At 38.5% G+C, this 20,137-nt stretch overlaps 1 protein-coding gene across 1 annotated transcript; it reads left to right on the top strand.

The window, feature by feature from the left end:
- Positions 1-735: 735 nt before the first annotated feature.
- On the top strand, positions 736-18,457 carry LOC109108325 (tudor domain-containing 6). The gene is given in 17 exon segments (XM_042773374.1): positions 736-2,241; positions 2,243-2,796; positions 2,798-3,482; positions 3,566-3,899; positions 5,224-5,287; positions 10,186-10,240; positions 11,224-11,312; positions 11,466-11,648; positions 12,426-12,566; positions 12,664-12,912; positions 13,006-13,268; positions 13,826-14,069; positions 14,239-14,291; positions 14,725-14,854; positions 15,196-15,307; positions 17,346-18,073; positions 18,415-18,457. Coding segments are annotated over 17 exon segments (5,433 nt in total).
- Positions 18,458-20,137: the final 1,680 nt, after the last annotated feature.

Below are 20,137 nucleotides of genomic sequence, written 5' to 3'. Positions count from 1 at the left end.
GCATCTTTTTTTTTTTTTTTTTTTTTTGTTTACAACAAATAGTTTGACATGTTTTGTCCTGTCAGGTGATTTGAAAGATAAAAAAAATGAAAACAAATAGATACAAATTATAATTCCCTTCAACAGCAAAAAATAATTTGAAAATTTTTGAACTCCAAGCAAGAATGTTGGAAGTCCATGCAAGTATTTCCATTTTGCATAAAGGCTACATGTAATGTTTGAGAGACAAATTATAATTTGCTGTTACAGTATATCCTTATTTGCAAATGTTGGAAGTCCATGCAAGTATTTCCATTTTGCATAAAGGCTCGTCCTGACAGCAAGTTACCAATAAACTTTACAGGCTTCACTGAATGTCTATATATCTGTTTTCATAATCTTCATCTGTTACTTTTTTAGGACAACACTTCTTTAAAAACATTTTTTTTTTCTAAATTTCATTTATTTTAAAAAAACATTAAATATAGTTAATTTAGAAACAGAATGTCAGTTATTTTGATAATCCATTCATTGAAGTTAATTGAAATCCATTGATTATCATTACTTGCAGCTCTGTATTGTATGGGAAAGAAACCCAAGTGAGGATTTTGTGTTTGTTTGTAAATTATTATTTATTAAAAAGTTTTGGGGGTGAACTATTCTTTTAACAATGTGTTTTTTTCTCTTTTTTGTTTTCTTCAGATTCTCCCTATTTCTGCTCTTAAACCATTTTGAAAGACAATATTCTTAACCAAGATGAGTTTATTTCCTGGTTTGCCAAAAGTTGGATCCAATACGACTGTTCATATCACAAGAGTCAATTTAAACCCACACACTGTCTTAGTGGAATTTGGAGGGAGTTTAAATAATGGTCAAGAAAACAGAGAAGTATATCCAGTATATCAACACCTTAAAAAAGACCTTGAAATCCCTAGACAGCGGCAGCATACTTATGAAGGCAAACCTGGAGAAGTTTGCTTGGTATATGAAGACAGAACTTGGCCAAGAGCAAGGATACTTTCAAAATCTGAACATGAATACAAGGTGTTCCTCGTTGATGATGGTAAATTACTTTGGGTTCCAAGTGAAGTTTTGACAAAATGTCCACACAATCTTTGCAGTCTACCTCCCAAAGTAGAGCTTTGCATACTAGCCAGTGTGTCAGCTCTGTGTCTTGAGAGTTCATGGTCTGTGGCTGCTTCAAAGGTCATCAGATCTCTGTGTGGGAAAGACATCTCTGGGTGTGTTCAGGATGAGATAATGCCTTCCAGAATCATTATTCTTGACATTCCTAGTTTATCCAAACAAATGTATGAACTTGGATTTGCTAGAAATATGCCTAACGAAGACTTTAAAAGCCTTGTAATGCATTCACTGCATTTGCCAAGAAAAAACCCTTCCATACAGACTGACCTTGTGACTACAAATGGTCAGCAGGAGCATGACAGTGACCCTGTCAAGTTGGACCAATACTTGTATCCTGAGTTGTTGCCTGGAGCAGTTGAGATCGTAACTGTGACACAAGTTATTCATCCATTGAAAATCTATTGCAAATTGCATGTCTTATCACAAGAGCTCAAGAAATTAAGTGATCAGCTCCATGAATACTATGAAGACTCATTCTCTGTTCAGATGCCAATGCTGCTGTATGATGGGTCTCCATGTGCAACCAAAGGAAGTGATGGCAAGTGGTATCGATCTCTGCTTCAGTAGAACAATGTCTCCGATGTTGTCAAAGTCTTTCATGTCGATAATGGAATTGGAGATTTTGTTAAACTCTGCAATATCAGACCTTTATCGCCAAGGTTCTTCAGATTGCCAGTTGTCACCTATGCATGCTCTCTACATGGTGTCATTGAAAAAGACATTGGATGGAGGACAGAACAGATAGATTATCTGAAATCTGTTGTACTGGATAAAATCCTTATTGGAAAATTTGAGCGTTACAGTGCAAATGAGGGTGTCTATTATATAACGCTTTATTATGACAGTGTGGATGTGAATGACACTTTTGGCCACAGAGAGCAGTGTTTGTCAACGACTGAAAGGATTTGTGGCGACAGAACTCTTAAGACTCTAAACAAAATGGCACACAAATATATGTATGGGAGAAATGTGCCTGTACGTTCTCTTGATTCAACCACTTTAACCGAGTGCTCCGATTCTCTTGAAGATGTCACTGTAGACAGACCTACCAAAACTGGAAAAAACCTACAACCCGCAGAGGGACGTCCCTCATCGAATGTCACTGCATCCACAACCAATCAAAAATTAATCAAACACCCAAAAACCACCCAAAACTGAGTTGTGCGCAGAGGAGAAGGTTAGAATAACCTGTGTCCAAAGTGTAAATCAGTTCTATGGCCATTTTGCACAAAATACTGATACGGTCATGAAAATGACCAAAGATATTCAACGTCTGTGCAAGCAACCACAAGCAAAGTTTTCAATTTACCCTAAGATGATGTGTCTTGCTAAATATGCCGATGGGCTGTGGCACAGAGCACAAATTGAATCAGCGCATCTGAAAATACTTGTCCAATTCGTAGACTATCGTGACCTGGTGGTTTTGGATAAATCTGATATTCTGCCACTTCCTCCAAAGGCTAGTGCAATTGCATCCATTCCCATTCAGGCTGTTCAGTTTGAACTTTTCAATGTAACATTACCTGAGCAATGTGAGCTTAATGAGTGGTTAAAAAAACTTGCTTGGATTGTTAGTTTAGAACTTGAGGAAAGGCCTTTGTTTAATGCTGTTCTTAAACCAGGTGTTCAACCCGAATCCCAAATGCACTGCAATGAAGGTACCCAGCCGTTCTTCGGAACCAGCTGTAACTCAAGGACAAATTGTAGATGCATATGCTTCATCTATCGTTGGACCAAATTACTTCTGGTGCCAGTTCAAAAACTCAGAGGAACTTGACAAAATCTCCCTGCTTGCACAAGAAATAGGAAACTCTAGTCAAACAAAACCAATTCAGTCAGATCAGTTATGCCACTGACCATGCCTGGCATTCTTTTCTGACCAGCTGTGGTACTGTGCACAGCTTATCAATACACATTCTAAAACAGTCTCTGTTGTTTTTATAGATTATGGAAATGAGTCTGAAATTGACCTGAACTTTGTTAAATCCCTGCCCACCAAGCTCCTGGAAAGCCCTGCACAAGCATTTCTTTGTCAGTTAGAAGCGGGGTCTGTCGATGCAGCAACTGACAAATTCTTTGAGCTTCTGGTGGATGAACCCTTAAGAGTGACTCTTCAGAATACAGTAATGTCCCCTGACCTTCCAAACTGTCCTCAGTATAACGTCCTTGTTGAATGTAGGCTAATTGTTAATGATCTTATGAAATATTACTGGTGTGACCTCAAGCCTCAAGTTTGTAGCAAAGTGACAACGGGTGCTAAAATAAAACCTACTGCAAGTGAGCACAGTTTTGGAGTAAAAAGCTCTGAAACTGTTCAGAAAGACACTCCCAAGCTGAACTCTGGCAAGGTAAATAGCGTCAAATCAAATCAAATGATGTAAACCCTGACCTTCACAGCTTTGACCCTCTGATTTCTCAGAACAAATTAGTTGCTGCCGAGACTCAAGAGCAAAGTATTACGTACCCAACACTGACAGCAGTAGATGGAAGCATGATTGTTCCTGAACTATCAGTGCAGTGTTTACCTCAAGCTGTAGATCTTCCTCCACGTATGATAGGACCAGGTAAGGTGTCAACTCAAAATGGCATGATTCAGGTAGAGTTCATAGATTTTGGAAATGAGGCAACTGTTTCTCTCCTTAAAATTTGCAGACTTGATGAGCAGCTACTGTCATACCCGAGGTTCAGCGTTCGCTGCAGTATAGATGATAGATTCAAGATGCAGAAAGGAATGGAGCAGACATTTCTCTTCAAAAAAATATTTGGTGAAGCTGGTGAGAACACGCTGTCTTGCAAGTTTATCAAAGAAGATGGCATTACTTGGGAAGTTAAAATTACTCCCAGTGGCAACTCACCCGAAAAAAAATAAAAAATAGAATAAAATACACCAAAATTAATAACCAAACCTGTGAAGGAAACATTCCAGCTGCTCTTCAAGAAACCATATGTGTCTTTGGGGCAGACAGTAGAAGACTTTGCATCATGCAGAATTTTAAGCTTTATAGTGAAAAGGTATATTTTTTTCATGGGGAAAATGAATGTGAACTGACAAATAATTGTTTCAAACAAGACAACTCAGCCCTTGAAAGATTAGCGATTTTATTTTGGCCATGTCGCTGTCTTGTCATGTCATGTTTCTTGTCATTTTAAAAATAAGAGCCATGTCTTGATTGCATTGTTAGGTTTTGTTGATACTTTTTTTGTTTGTTTTTTATGCAGTTTTTACACAAGTAATTGTGAATTGAAATGAGACTTGTACAGAAGGTTACAAGTGTTTCAGCCACAATCCTGCTTTACCTTCACTCAGAAGTTTGTAGTTTGTTATGGATTACACGTGCAGTGCTAGATATATTTTTTTCTTCTCCTTATTGTAAAAATATATATATAGTTTGTATTCATTTTTCTTTTATCGTCATAATTGTTTTTGTTGCAATAAAACCTGTTCATAGAATTGTGTTCGTGGGCGTGCTTTTATTTTGTTTTGTTTTGTTAACAGAAACAAAAATAAGAAACATTTCTGTAAATGTACAAGAATTAGCTATTTTCCACGTGCAACCATGACACTCGAAAATACAGTAATAATGTAAACAAACGTAAGCGAATCTCCTTTATATGTTTGTCTTTCGGAATCACTATAAACGACGTATGTATGGTTTCTCATTTCTTAAGTGTGGTGTCACCAGCAGCGACTCTGCATGCAGTACAAAGTTCTTTCTGAAGGGGGCGCACTGCGGCTCTAATCCTTCGGCGAGCAGCATTCAGATAGCATGGGCGTGTTAACTAAAACATTTGTACATTACAATGCATAAAGTATATAAATTCGGCGAAGTGGTACTGTTTGAAAAAAAAAGATGACAGAGTTGCATCAGGCAGCAGCTGCTGGAGATTGTGATCTAGTGGAAGAAATTGTGAAAAAAAAAAATCATGTGACCCTAATCAGAAAGACTCAGAACTGGAACAAGAGGACCCCTCTGCAATGTCGAGCAGCATCCAAAGGCAGGTTTTAGCCCACTGTTCGAGACCAAAAGTTGCTGTTTTTATTTAAAATGTATAACAAAACATTCAGCAAATGGCAAGTTAAATGGGTCTTGCCCTTAGGGATTGATATGATAAAGGATGTTAACAGGAGAGAAAAGAAGCCCAAAAAACAAGTCATTAAAAAGTAGGTTTTATTATGCAATGAGAGCAAACACAAGAAAATAATGGGATGCTTAGTAGGCAACATCTGCAATGTTTGTTGTACATCTAAATGAAGTGTAAAACATAAACAAGAAAGCATTTCCTTGGAGGACAGAAACTTATAAGCCAAAAGTACCAATACGGCTATATATATGTTAATGCATAAATATACTTATATGAATATACATAAAATTTAATAAACCATTTTCAAAAATGAAAATGACCATATTTCAACTAAATTCCAAGCCAAAATTCATATTTATTTATGACTTTAACCAATTTTTTAAATAACACCCAAATAGTCATCTAAAGACACAAAAGCTTAATTATATTTACATAAATAAACATAAAAACTGAATAAAAGAAAAATTAACTTCATTCACTAAATTATACACCAAAATTTAATTCATCTATAACTTTTAAACCAGTTTTAAGTAATACCAAAGTAGGCTTTAGACATACAAGCATAATTATACTTGAATACGAATATACATCGAATTGAATAAACCATTTTCAGAAATAAAACTTACTCACCCTAAATACATTCAACTAAGCGCATTCATAAATATGACTAACGTGAATACATCTACATATATTTAAATCCTAACGGGCTACAATATCACAGATGATTGTACAGTGTTCTAGAAAATAGTTAACTAAATGTTTTATAGCTGTTGAATGTGAGAGAATTTAATCCATGATGTTTTTCAAGTTTGCAGTACGTTTAGAAGACATCGACTAAATCATTCACATGCTGATTTGGGATGAAAACAACATTAGAAAAAAATATGTTAGACACTCAATAAAATGTGACCCTGGACCACAAAACCAGTCATAAGGGTAAGTATAAATAAGCTTTACATTGATGTATGGTTTATTAGGATCGGACAATATTTGGCCGAGATACAACTATTTGAAAATCTGGAATCTGAGGGTGCAAAAAAATCTAATTGCTGAAAAAATCGCCTTTAAAGTTGTCCAAATGAATTCTTAGCAATGCATATTACTAATCAAAAATTAAGTATTGATTTATTTACGGTAGGAAATTTACAAAATATCTTAATGGAACGTGATCTTTACTTAATATCCTAATGATTTTTGGCATAAAAGAAGAATCTATAATTTTGACTCATAAAATGTATTTTTGGCTATTGCTACAAATATACCCCAGAGACTTAAGACTGCTTTTGTGCTCCAGGGTCACAAATATTCTCAAGAGCACAAATGTAACTTACCTTAAAACTGTTCAATCTTTATTTCATTATAACTGAAGATGTCGCTTTCGTTGAGCTTTCAGTTTTAGACTGCACTAATTGCTAACGTAAGAAAATGTGGGAACGTGAGCAGTGTTATTTCATGTATTTAGTTCGTGATGCATTTTGCATCTGTAAAAGCATACATTTCTCTCTTACATACTAACCTTGGATTTGAAACGCTTCAGAAGTGCATCACGGACCTTTCGGAAAAATTAAATATCATTATATTTAGCTTGACTGTAAAAACAAACTAAAACCTTGCAAATTTGATCAGTAATGCTCAACTGATGTGAATGAAAGTGGTTCCGATGTTATATTTTCAGACTAAATTACTTAAACAATTGATGATTCAATCATACGGAGGGCACGTGTAGTGGACATAGTTACCTTTTCTCTCCCACGCAGTTTGTCAGGGCAGTATCAAAAAGCCTGCAATGAAATACAACAATTAATTTTAATGTACAGTACCTGCACAAATGAGTACATAAACAGATAAAGTGTCTGATGCTTGACCCTTACCTGCAGTGACATTTAACAATGTAAATGCATAGCACCACAATTTGGGCAAAAGGTTTTGTGTGAGAATCAAAGTACAGCACCAAAATCCCAGAGGAGCCAAGTTATTCCGGAGGACAGGGCTTAGGAAAACTATTGTCTTAATCAGACTCCTGGCAACATCCTTTTTGGTCCCGAGCCTTCGACTCTGACACAGTAGGATTTACTATCTCATGATCACACCAAACCAGCGTGAAAAGTTTACAATCTACAATAGTTTATGGCAGGAATTACAAAGGAAAAGATGGAGCCCTTCAACACACCCCGATATTTGAGCCAGCAGGGTGTCTTTGGAATAGTATTCCTCTTCTTTACCCGTTTCTCGCAAAGTAATGTAGGTTGTTCTGCCACACATATTAATGGGCATACATAGCCAACAGAGACTAGACAATACCAAAAAAAACCTTTTTCCGCAGCTGGTCAAAGACAATATCAGTTGGTGAAGAAGCACGAAACTCAAGCACAGCATCCAGAAGAAAACGGCGAGGGAAAAAAAGTGTTTAAATACTGTGAGGGGAAGGAGCACCAGTTTGGGGGCAATGCATTCGGAAACAGCTGATGCTAAAAAAAACCACAGTGTGCCAACATGCAAGCATAACAGAGATGTTGACTAAGGCCGCGTGTCGAAACTTAGAGGCTGTGTCTGCTTTACAACTGTATCCCATACCAAAAACTCAATGATTAAACACAGAACAAGTGAGACGACGGATATCCTACAGCCAGCGTAGGTCAGTTTCCTTAATATATCTGGACAGGGTCTCTGCACTTCGGACATCAGGTATGGTGAACGCAGATTGTGTTCACGATGTGCACAACTTTGGACTTCCCGCACCACCCCATGTACACCCCTCTGAAGACCACCGCATTCTTATTTACATCCCAGAAAACACATACATTTCATGATTCCGAAGTCTTTTTTCAGCGTAATCGAACACCAGGTTACACAGAGATGGAATTTATTCCTTATTGGTATTATTTACAGTGGTAACTGACAAGGCCGGATGGTCTCTAAGCTTCTTCCCTCATACTGTGGTAAAATTCACTCATGAAGGTTCCGGAATCCAACGCCGAACAACACTATTGTCTGCACTGACGCTGGCAATTAAAGCCGCCGCAATGTCTTCCCCTTTGCCTTACTACAGGCGCCAGTTTAACATTTTTAGAACTTTGAGAAACATTCGAGGTCAGATTTGAGTTTCCTTATCATTTCCCTCAATAGTGTGTAGATATGTTACAGAATAAAGTTGTGTTTTCAGTTTCAGCGATTTTTTCCAGGCGTGTGTGTCATTCAAAGTGTTTGCGTTATAAGAGCTGACAAAGTTCTGAAATGTAAAAACAAGAAAAAAAATGAAAATGCGATTAGACTTGAGCCTAACACAAGGAATTTTTGATTATTTGTCATTTTGAATGAATGGTATTGCTTCTAATTACATTAGAGTTCATTCTGACATGTTTCCAGTAAAGAATGAGCTATTATTTGCTTTTGGAAGCCCGTAATTTTGTGACCTAAACAACTTTCTAAATAACAAAAGCTAATTTTTGTTTTTTGAGTTCCTTGTAAATTGGAAGAAGAAATATTTAAGATGATAGTTTCTTTGTCCTTTGAGTTTCTTGTAAATTGTTGTTTTAATTTTAATTTTCAGGTGTTTTGGCACATGTAAAGTTCGGTGAGCCCTGTTCCCGAACCAAATATTACTAAAGATTTTAAAGAAGAGTTTAAATTTTAATAATAACGTTACAAAAAAACTTGAGAAACCATACATACAGGCATGATAGTATCATTCCATCGATTTAACTGCTGTATAGACACATGTTCATCTTTCGGAAAATGACTACAGACATATTAATATTGCCAATGAGCTGAATGTCCTCCCACATTTGGGTTGAATGCTGTATTTCACTGAAAAGTTTGTCTGCATCGTTCTTTAATAAAGCCAATGCCTTATTCCAATCTGTTATTATGAAAGGAAACCAAGCATTTAGTATTAAGGATAAATCTGGCCAGCAGTGAGAATAGATTAATGAATATGAAGAATGATTACCTCTACAGCCTTGTTGAACTTTATGTAGTTCTTGCATTCAACAAGGACGAGATTCCTTTTTCCACTTTCGTTAGTGCAATTTCTCCTTGTCAAACCAACAGCAGTGTCCTTACAAGACTTTGTGGCCATATAATTGCTTTTTGTGATGGGCCACTCACCTTCTTCTTCACAGATTTTTGAATTGGCTGTATTAAGGAATGAAATACTACAGATTTGTTTTTCTCATTATTTTTGTTTTTACAAATACAATAAAAAAAAATCACTAGTGTTTAAGTAAAAAATATACATCTGTTTGCAGGAAACAATTCACTGTTCACCCATATCCAATGACATTAGTTCACTCAAAAATGAAATTTGTCTCCCCATTAAATCACTAGGATTTTTGTAACGATTCACTTCACGATTAATCTATACTATTAAACAAAATGATTTCAATATACAAATTAATAATTAACTTTAAAAAAAAAGAAATTATTCTAAATGACAAATTAAGAATTAAAATGTGTCCTTTTATTATTCGCTTGGACAAAAGGCTGTTACATTTCTTTGTGAAATTATAATATAAACTATAATTATACTAATATGAGCACTGCATTATTGCTCTTGTTGTTGGTTTTTTGATTGCATTTTATTGTCCCATTTGTCCATAGCTTTGGATAAAAGCATATCTGCTAAACTGTCAAAATTTAAATAGAATGTAAATGTTTAATAAACAAAGCTAAATTAAAATTGTGAAAAACAAGCCCCAACTCAAATAAAATAACACAAAAAATAAAATTAATCTCTTAATATAATAAAATAAGCTTTGCCTGTGACTCTTTCCCTTTTTAAAAAAAAAATTTAGAGGCAACCACTGCATTTTTTATCCATGATCCAAACAAAAAGATGCTGCATACATGCACCATGATGCAGTTTTTCATTTAAATTCAGACTTTATAATTTAAACATTTGGGAAGCAAAACAACAGAAAACGAAGGTGACTTTCAGTTTTAGTGAATATACATAAACAATATCTGCATTGGAAACAGACGAAACAGCAGACGAGCTGACGAGAAGCAAGATTCATCTGCTCAGCCCAGTCAGGTGACACTTACAGGGGCAAAGATTAAAAAGGACAAAATACCCATCTAAACTTTTCGAAAGACAGTAAGTTCATACTCAGACATGCATTCATATGAACTCCTACACCTAAATGAATCGAGATTGGTTTAGCATCTCAACCGATTTGAATCAACGCATTTAAAACGATTTTACAACCGGCTCGCAGTTAATCGTTACATCCCTATAAATCACTATCATGCCATTCCAAACCTTTATATCTTTCTTCCAAGGACATTTTTGAAGAATATCCTAGCCACTCTTTTGCAAATAAAAAAGAGTGAAAGTTAACTCTTGGATTTTGAAATAACAAAAAAAAAAAAGTACCAAAAAAGTAATTCCAAGGCATACAATAGCTTTATGTAATGAATACTCCGAATATCTTCAAATGCATTCCAAGTCAGAGCTTGGATGGTGGAAAAGACTGGCAGTGAATATTGACTTTGTGTTGTCATATGATTTCGCAAGACATAGCATGCGTCACTTTTTTTTTGGTTGTCATTTGGGAGTCTTGAAGAACCCCAGTATATGAAAAAAAAAGTCATAGTTTGGCATAACATTATTATATCACGTAAATTAATTTCAGCTTGTTCTCATTATTTTAGACTTTCTTTTCATAATAGTGATTTACCAAAGTGTGATTTTTTTTTTTTCCTTTTAGCAGAAATGGGCTTCCATAAGTTTGGACATTAGGCTGAGTAAAATAAAAACTGAAAATTATTCAAATGAAAACACTTATTGCTGATGCTGATGTTGATATTTCATGTCATGTAACATTTGTTCAGGCAAAAAGTTAGTAATTCACGTAATATATGTAAAATTATTTTTATAATATCTATAATATTTATAAGGTGAAGTGCCATAGAGAGCAAGCTGCAGATAATATAAAAGAGGGAGGGTGACTTCTCATGGTCATACAAGAAATGGAGCACACTTGAAAATCACTTTGCCATCTTACATTCTAAAAGACCACCAAGAGACCATTCTACGAGAAGAACCTAGACCAATTGGGTGTAGGTGAAAACCCTGAACGAAATCCACAATACCTGGAGAAGAGGTATGCCTCGACAAAAAAAGGGGGGGAAGTCCACGAGGGGGAAAGGAGGATGTGTTGTCTGTGTGGATGATGAAAAGCACCGTGAGAAGATATTCTTTTTGTACAGCAGTTCAAATAACTAAAGCCTGGTGAGAAGCTGAATGCTGTCGAAAGACTGGGGAGCATGCAGAAGATGCCTCAGATGTCATTCAGAGGTGAGGATGTACGACACATACCTGTGCAGGACCAGAGACTGCAGGAGAGGAAGCTCTTCAGATCACCATTTCTTTCTCTGCCTGAAAGGAGGATTCAAGGGGAAAGAATCTGTGAAAGTGGGAAAACCCAGATCACTAGGAGGCAAACATTCACAGAGGAGCAAGAGAGAATTAAATATCTGAGCTTACCCCGGATATGGCAGAAAATTCAGGAGAGCCTTTCACCAACATGGCTGCAAAATCACACTGCACTGGAAGAAGCCTTCCTGGAGTGATGACTCAAGCACACGTGAGTTACCAGTTATTCTTATGCTTCTCGAAGTAAACCAGCCAACGCAGGACAGAAAATTGGAACTCTCATTGACTTTAGCATCAGATACCAACTACATCCACTCATGTAGCTGCCAGGAGACTGACGCTTCAAAGTGAAAAGGATCACGCTTGTCGTCCATGGAGTTTGGAGGCATGGCCATGAAGGTAAAGACCAAAAGATACTTACTCAAGGTAAGAGTCAAGACACCTAGAGGCACGGAGAGAGCTCATGAGCTGATCTGTTATGGGTTGGATGAAATTGCAAAAGTTCACAGAGTAATCAAAGCACAGCAACTCAAGAAGTTCTTCCCCACATTCCAACCTGGAAGATCTTCACAGACCAGAACACGTGGAGCTTCTCATAAGCCACCGTGAAGGAAGACTTGCTCCACAGAGAGTAAAGGTAGTAGGAGATCTTGTCCTGTGGGAAAGCCCTTTAGGAAAGACCGTTGGCGGAGCACATCCAGACCTCTGTGAAGAAGTGGACTGGCCTTGCACAATTCTGAGACTCACTTTGCACGATCGATGAGAATCACAGCAGAAGTATCAAGAAATTGCTGACGATGCAAGAATCTGGAGCTGAAACCAAAACCACTGTTATTGGCAGAGAGTTCTTGGACTTGGTGGAAGTGGGACAGCATTGGTGCGGCCTGCGAACCCAAGGTGTGGAGGATCCCGGGTGTGGTAACTGTCAACCAGGAGGCAAAGACATGACTCTGAGTGAAGAAAGAGAGCTTGAGATGATCAGGCAAAGGCCTCAGTTATATGAAGTCAGATGCGCATAGTCAGTTCCATGACCAGCCTCATTGGGGACACAACCCCCCCCAATACCCCCGGATTTGAAGATCCAAGTTCCCTGCCCAACAACAGAAGCGCAGTGGAAGCCACGTTTCTGAGGACGGAGAAACAGCTCAAGAAAGAGCCAGAGTGGCGTGCAGCATACACAACTCAAGTCCACGAGATGGTGGAAAGGAAGGCAGCCAAAGAAACTCACTAGAGAGACCATTGCTGATTGGCAAAGGACCCGGTATGGTACGTCAGTCATTTGGTGGGGCACCAAACCCACACTCTGTAACAACAAACCTGTCCGACTGGTATGGAACAGCAGCCCAGAGTTTAGAGGAATCAGCATGAATGAACCTTCTCCTGAAAGGGCCTGATGGACTACCTTAATCCCATCCGAGCAGTGCTACTAAGGTTCAGGAGAGGAGTCCATGCTGCCCTCGGCGACATCAAGAAGATGGTACAATTCTGTGTGTGCTTGAAGACCTGGAGATGCACCTCCATAGATTTCTCTGGAGAAACAGTGAAGATGAGGCAAGAAATTATGAGGAATATGCCATCACCAGGGTCAACATTGGCGATCGACCAGCAGGGTGCATCGCACAACTGGCCATGGAGAGAGACAGCAAAGCTGCCAATGTTCACTCGTCTGAAGGAGGAACGGAGAGTCCTTGAAGAGGATTCCTATGTAGATGGATTATCCTGACATCCCATAAATGACCTGGAAAATCTAGACGAAACCACCAAAGAGTCGAAGAAATTCTGAAGGCAGGAGGCAGGATTCTTGTCCTCAAGCCGTGGGTCCGATCAGGCCAAAGTGGGAGGCAAGACGTCTACATCAGAACATCCAGCATCGTCAGATGAAGTCTTTCATTCTCCCCAACCAAATAAGAGGAGAAGGAGACAACAAAGCCCTTGGAGTTGGTTACCTGGTTTGAACACAGACAAACTGTATCTTATGACCTCGATAAACTTCTCAAAGAGAAAAAAAGAAGATGAGAATCAGCCAAAATTCTCGTCGAGGAGAAGAGGTAAGAAGAAAAACTCCAAACCCAACTGACTAGAAGACAATTGCTTCAGCCACAAGTAGCTAGTTTGTATGACCCAATAGGCCTTGCAACACCTGCCAAACAGAAAGGAGCCATTCTAGTCAGAAAAGCATTTCAAGAAGCTGGAGGCAAAACTCTAACACGAGACACATGGGATTTACCTCTGTGTCTGAAGACTTAGAGAAGAACCATCCGCCTGTTGAGGAATACACACGCCTCAACCAAATTACCTTCCATAGAAGCGCTCAGGACCAGTCAAAAAAGATGGGAGAACCCTGGGGAATAACATTCTCAGATGGGAGCGACCAGAGCTATGGAGCTGTTGCATACTTCAGGTGGGAGACCGAGCAAAGGCATCCTGGTCCGGCTTTGTTGAGTCCAAAGCCAAGCTCACACCACTTGACCAAAAGGGAGAACCAGTGAAGGCTGAGGTCTGTGGTGCTGTGTTCGCTGCAAGACTCATACATTGAAAAGCACAGTCGGGATGCAAAATGTTTGATCGTTGGATCCATCTGTTGGACAGTCAAAACTGTGCTGGGTGCAATCCAAAGGGACAGTTATGGGTACCAGACCTTTTTTTGCGAACAGAGTGGGAGAGATCCAAGAGTCCACATCAGTTGAAGACTGGAGATGGATTCCAGGTGAGCAAAAACCATTGCTGACCTCACAACAAGAGGAGCAACCCCAGAAGAACTCAAAGAGAACTCTGTGTGGCAAAATGGCCCAGAGTTTCTGAAACGACCAGTGGAGGAGTGGCCGACCAAAGTCACCCAAAGATGTCGCTGCAGAAGATGCAAAGAAGGTATAAACAAGCTCCAAAGGAAATGTTTTACAGTAGCACTGACCCGAGCACAGGTGGAAAAAAAAGCCAACATGCTCCACCTGCCACTGGCAATGCCAATGTCTCCAACCTCTGACCAAAACAAGGACCTGCAAAGCAGCCCTAGCGGAAAAGGGCACCAAATCCAAGTCCGAAGGCCGCCCTTCTGGTTCTTCAGTGAGTAAAAATCCTTAACATCAGTAAGTTCAGCAGTTTAACCAGGTTGATGAGAGTCATTGCCTGGTGGTGTGGAGAGCTGCCACAAAGTGAAAGAAATGCTGGGTTCAAGACCCTCAACCACAAGCAAGCCAAAAGGAAGGAGATTCCTTCAGCTCTTGAGATCAAGTCCAGAGTCAAGGGAGCTACACTTACCATCATGGAGTTGTGAAGATGCACTCAGGATCTCTTCCTTGCAGCTCAAAAGGAGGTAACCTTGCCAGACCCACACTCAAGCAGGCTTGCTGTGGTCAAAGAGGAAAGCACTGGACTTTTGCTCTGTGGAGGAAGATTCCAAATCTTTAATGAAGAAAAAAACTGCAGTACCCAATCTTGCCCTGCACATCCTGGGTATCCACTCTTCTATCTCAAGAAGCCCACAAGGCAAATCATGAAGAAATCGCAGTCACAACAACTCCTCCGGCCACATTGTTCCAGAAGGAAAGCATGAGTGGTAAGAGGCCGGAAATTAGCTCAGAAGAGCTTGTTGATAATTGTGTGACATGCAGGAGACTTAGGGCCCGAAGATGCCAACAAATCATGAGTGACCTTCCATGGGAGCGAATAACACCAGCCAATCCATTTGAGTACACGACAGGGGACTTATTTGGACCTTACGAAGTGAAATGATCAGGTGAGAAAGAAGGTGAAACTCAAAGTGTGGGGAATTGTCTTCTGTTGCATGGCGTCCAGAGCTATGCACACAGACCTTGTCAGGGACCAGTCCAGCTGAAGGCTTCCTGTTTAAGCCTACCAAAGATTTACGGCACTGAGAGGACATCCGAGGGAGATTGTGGTCGGATTCCTGGAAAGAACTTTGTCGGAGCCAGACCTGCCCTCAAGAGCTCTACATGTTTTTTGGACCTACTGGATAAATCAAATCTTGAATATGAAGTCTCCAAGCATGGCACAGAATGGAACTGGGAGGATCCATCCAGCAGACTCACCTCACAGGAACGGAGCTGCTGAAGCTGCTGTCCGGACTGTGAAGCGGGCTTTGCACAATCTGGGGGGTAATGGAGTCTTCACATGGGGTGAGTTTCAGACTTCCTTTATAGGTTCTTCCAACCTCGCCAATGAAACGACCTATTGATGCCAGCCGACTCAGAGCCGGGAGGACTGTGTAGAATACATTAGCCCAAATTCACTTCTGCTTGGAAGAACTGGACCCAGAGGAGATCCAGGGCCACCTTTGACTTTGAAGGCTACTCTTACAAGAGATTAAGAACCATCCAAGCAGAAGTTGACCGGTTCTGGAGGAAATGGAGCCAGTTAGCCGGACCAAACCCTGTTTGTCCGGACTAAGTGGCACACAGCTCACAGGAATGTGGCAATTGGAGATGTCATCTGGCGGCTGACCAGAATGCCTTGAGAGGTCAGTTCAGGCTTGCCAAAGTTATTGACGGTCAATACTGACAGAAAGGGAATTGTGAGGGATGTATACTCTCCGATCCTTCCCCAGCTACCCAGTCGCAACTGTGAAGCCCACTAAAAAGATGAAAAACACTCAACCAAGATACCTGCAACAGTTCTTCACAGGGATGTCAGACGAATAGTTGTCCTGCTTCCAGTTGAAGAGCAGCATCAGCAACCAGGATCAAAAAAATAGAGTAACTAAATCCAAATATCACAGTACTGGTGTGACCTCCTTGGGTTGAAGAACCAGGAGGTCAAGTGGGAGGTGTTGTGTCAATTCATGGTTACAAGTTGTACTGAGCACTCCAGCCTAGATTCACCCAGATACTCAGAGCACTCCCAAACTGCAGGGGGCAACCATACAACAGGAGGTGGAACCAACTTCTCGGAAGTGCTCTGGGGACCATATTTACCGCGCGGCGCCCACAGGGAGTGCATGGCATGAAATGTTGGTAAGAGCTCAGTTTGGCCCTCTCACCCGTTTCCTGGAAAAAGATACTCTAACCACAGCTCCTGATCATCCAAAGACGCAACTGGTAGGACAGAATGTGATTGTGTTTGAATGTGTTTGAGTTTCAGGCTTCTATATGATTTTTTGCTTTGTTGTAATGTGCAAATTTAAATTAAATAGCGAAGACTTTATTATGTCAATGTAGAACTTGGCAGAAGTAACGTTACTCTAAGCATGTGTATTGTTTAAATTATATAAGTTTTAATTATGGGATTGGTATTTTAATAATTAACTATTAGAGATCCTAGGTTAATCTAAATGACTTTGTTTGGTTTGGTTTGAGGATTCACTAACATCCATTTATTATTACTTTGAGAAAGTGGTATTGAGATTTATTTGTGATTTATTTGTAATTAATTCATGGTTTTTTGTTTGTGTATCTTAAAGGTTATCAACCTATTCTGTTCCATCCCAAATCTATCAAACCATCTTTAAGAAAATAAAAGAAAAGAAAGTGAACAGTTTTGAGTTGTCCTTTGCGTTCATCAGAGATAAAGCAGTTTTCAAGTTTGGGCAGAGCTGTGGTCAGTCAGCAAAAACACACAGAACTTGACAATTAAGTATACTTAAGTAAAGTTCAAGTATATTTAGACTTTTTGTAAGTATAAGTCAAGTATACTTGTGTCATTCTAAGTATATTTCTGAGAAGTAAATAAAAAGTAAACTGAAAGTACATTCTTATTTTTGGTTGAAAGAAGTATAGCACACTTGAATAAACTTCTTTTTCGTAAGGGGTGGTATCGTGCGCAGGTTATTAATAAATGCACAAACAGTGTATCTGTCCTTTTTGTTGACTTCGGAAATGAGTCTGAAACCAGCGAAGGCTCTCTTAAAGCACTACCTTGTGACTTGCTGGAAAGTCCACCTCAAGCTTTTCTGTGTCAGTTGGAAGGATTTGATACTTCCGAGGGATCTTGGGACAATGCTGCTACTGATAACTTCTACAAACTCTTAGTGGATAAACCTCTGAAAGTGACTGTGCAGTGCACTGACAGTAACCCTCTATATTATGTTAAAGTTGAGTCTCCGCAATGTCTCGTAAATGAGCTAACAACGAAATTTTGGAGTGGTTCTGCACAAAATGATCAGAAATCTTCTGAGGTGAATGAATCCTGTGAAAAATCCGTTGCATCAACATCTGATCAACTTGTTTCTGAGGATAAGACAAGTGTGAGCCTTGAGATCTCTACAGAGGATATGCACACAATTGAACCTCATAGTGCAGAACAATATGGAGCTGATCAGATCGAACCATTAGAAGTAAAAGGTGACTTGCATGGTGTACCTGAAGAAGGAGCAGATGTGATTGCTGCTGTAATTAATTCTGATGTCAATGCCGATGATCCTACAAGGATGAATTTAGATTCAGAAATCCACAAAGTCTGTCATGAATCTGACGATGGCATTCCTGTTGTATCAACTGAGCAAATGCTGCTGCACACAGATTGCTTCAGATTAAAGTTTGAAGGGCCAATAAAAAAAAAAACTAATTTCCACTGTGTCTGATTACATTTTATATGTGATATAATCATTTATTTTAAGAATTGATAATTAGTCACAGGCTTATTTTGCTTACTTTACAATGCTTATTTATTTTTCAGAGGACAACCCGATGACAGCAAGCAGAAGTACAGACTGGGAAACTGGATTAGAAAATCCAATTTTACCCATGATATTTGCTTTTTTGTTTATGCTTTTTTTTTTCTTTGGTATGTGGAGATTATTTTTTTCCTTTTTTTTACATTCAGTAATCTTGTTTTTAAATTAATAACTGTATTTCTTTTTTTTTGTTACTTTGTAGGTTTGCACTGAAGATTCACGTGACTCTGTTAAGTGCATCTTAAAATGAACAGAATTTTAAGCTTTATAGTGAAAAGGTATATTTTTTTCATGGGGAAAATGAATGTGAACTGACAAATAATTGTTTCAAACAGACAACTCAGCCTTTGAAAGATTAGCGATTTTATTTTGCCATGTCGCTTGTCATGTCATGTTTCTTGTCATTTTAAAAATAAGAGCCATGTCTGATTGCATTGTTAGGTTTTGTTGATACTTTTTTTGTTTGTTTTTTATGCAGTTTTTACACAAGTAATTGTGAATTGAAATGATGATTGTACAGAAAGTACAAGTGTTTCAGGCCACAATCCTGCTTTACCTTCACTCAGAAGTTTGTAGTTTGTATGGATTACACGTGCAGTGATATATATTTTTTTCTTCTCCTTATTGTAAAATATATATATAGTTTGTATTCATTTTTCTTTTATCGTCATAATTGTTTGTTGCAATAAAACCTGTTCATAGAATTGTGTTCGTGTTGCTTTATTTTGTTTTGTTTTGTTAACAGGGACATTAATAAAACATTTCTGTAAATGTACAAGAATTAGCTATTTTCCACCCATAGTCCCTGGACAGGTTACAAGTTACCCTTATATATATATATATATATATATATATATATACAGTATGTAATATATATATATATATATATATATATATATATATATATATATATATAAAAATTTTAAGTGTGTCCTTGACAGTGTAGTTCAGTTGTTTTAATTCTACACATAATGTTTCTTTTAAGTGCTTTCTCACTCAGTAGGCCTACTGCTGTAATGTGCTGGGTTTCATTGAATGCACTACAGTAAACGGGCTAAAACCACGTGGAACCATGACACTCGAAAATACAGTAATAATGTAAACAAACGTAAGCGAATCTCCTTTATATGTTTGTCTTTCGGAATCACTATAAACGACGTATGTATGGTTTCTCATTTCTTAAGTGTGGTGTCACCAGCAGCGACTATGCATGCAGTACAAAGTTATTTCTGAAGGGGGCGCACTGCGGCCTTCGGCGAGCAGCATTCAGATAGAATGTGCGTGTTAACTAAAACATTTGTACATTACAATGCATAAAAGTATATAAATTCGGCGGAGTGGTACCTGACACGCAAATATAAATTCGCTAGAACGAGCTCTATCACAAATTTATTAATCATCACAAATGGCTTTGATTGGTTCATAATGAACTGCGCTGAGAAAAGTAACAGGTATCACGTGACAACGCCGTAAATGTGCGGTGTTTATTCTACACAGTGGTGTAACGAAATTGCGAAATGAAAATACATAATGAATATTTATATAATAAAATAATTATTATTTATTATAAGTCTTCGATGTCGTCATAGCGTTGAGGGTTTCAGTTTTAATGTTACTATTTAAAAAAAAAAAGATGACAGAGTTGCATCAGGAAACAGCTGCTGCTGGAGATTGTGATCTAGTGGAAGAAATTGTGAAAAAAAAAAATCATGTGACCCTAATCAGAAAGACTCAGACTGGAACAAGAGGACCCCTCTGCAATGAGCAGCATCCAAAGGCAGGTTTTAGCCTACTTTCGAGACCAAAAGTTGCTGTTTTATTTAAAATGTATAAAAAACATTCAGCAAATGGCAAGTTAAATGGGCTGCCCTTAGATGATACTGATAAAGAATGTGAACAGGAGAGAAAAGAAGCCAAAAAACAAG

The sequence above is a fragment of the Cyprinus carpio genome, chromosome A17, assembly GCF_018340385.1.
Source record: "Cyprinus carpio isolate SPL01 chromosome A17, ASM1834038v1, whole genome shotgun sequence".
Classification (NCBI taxonomy): Eukaryota; Metazoa; Chordata; class Actinopteri; order Cypriniformes; family Cyprinidae; genus Cyprinus; species Cyprinus carpio.
This window is presented reverse-complemented; position numbering and strand designations above follow the sequence as displayed.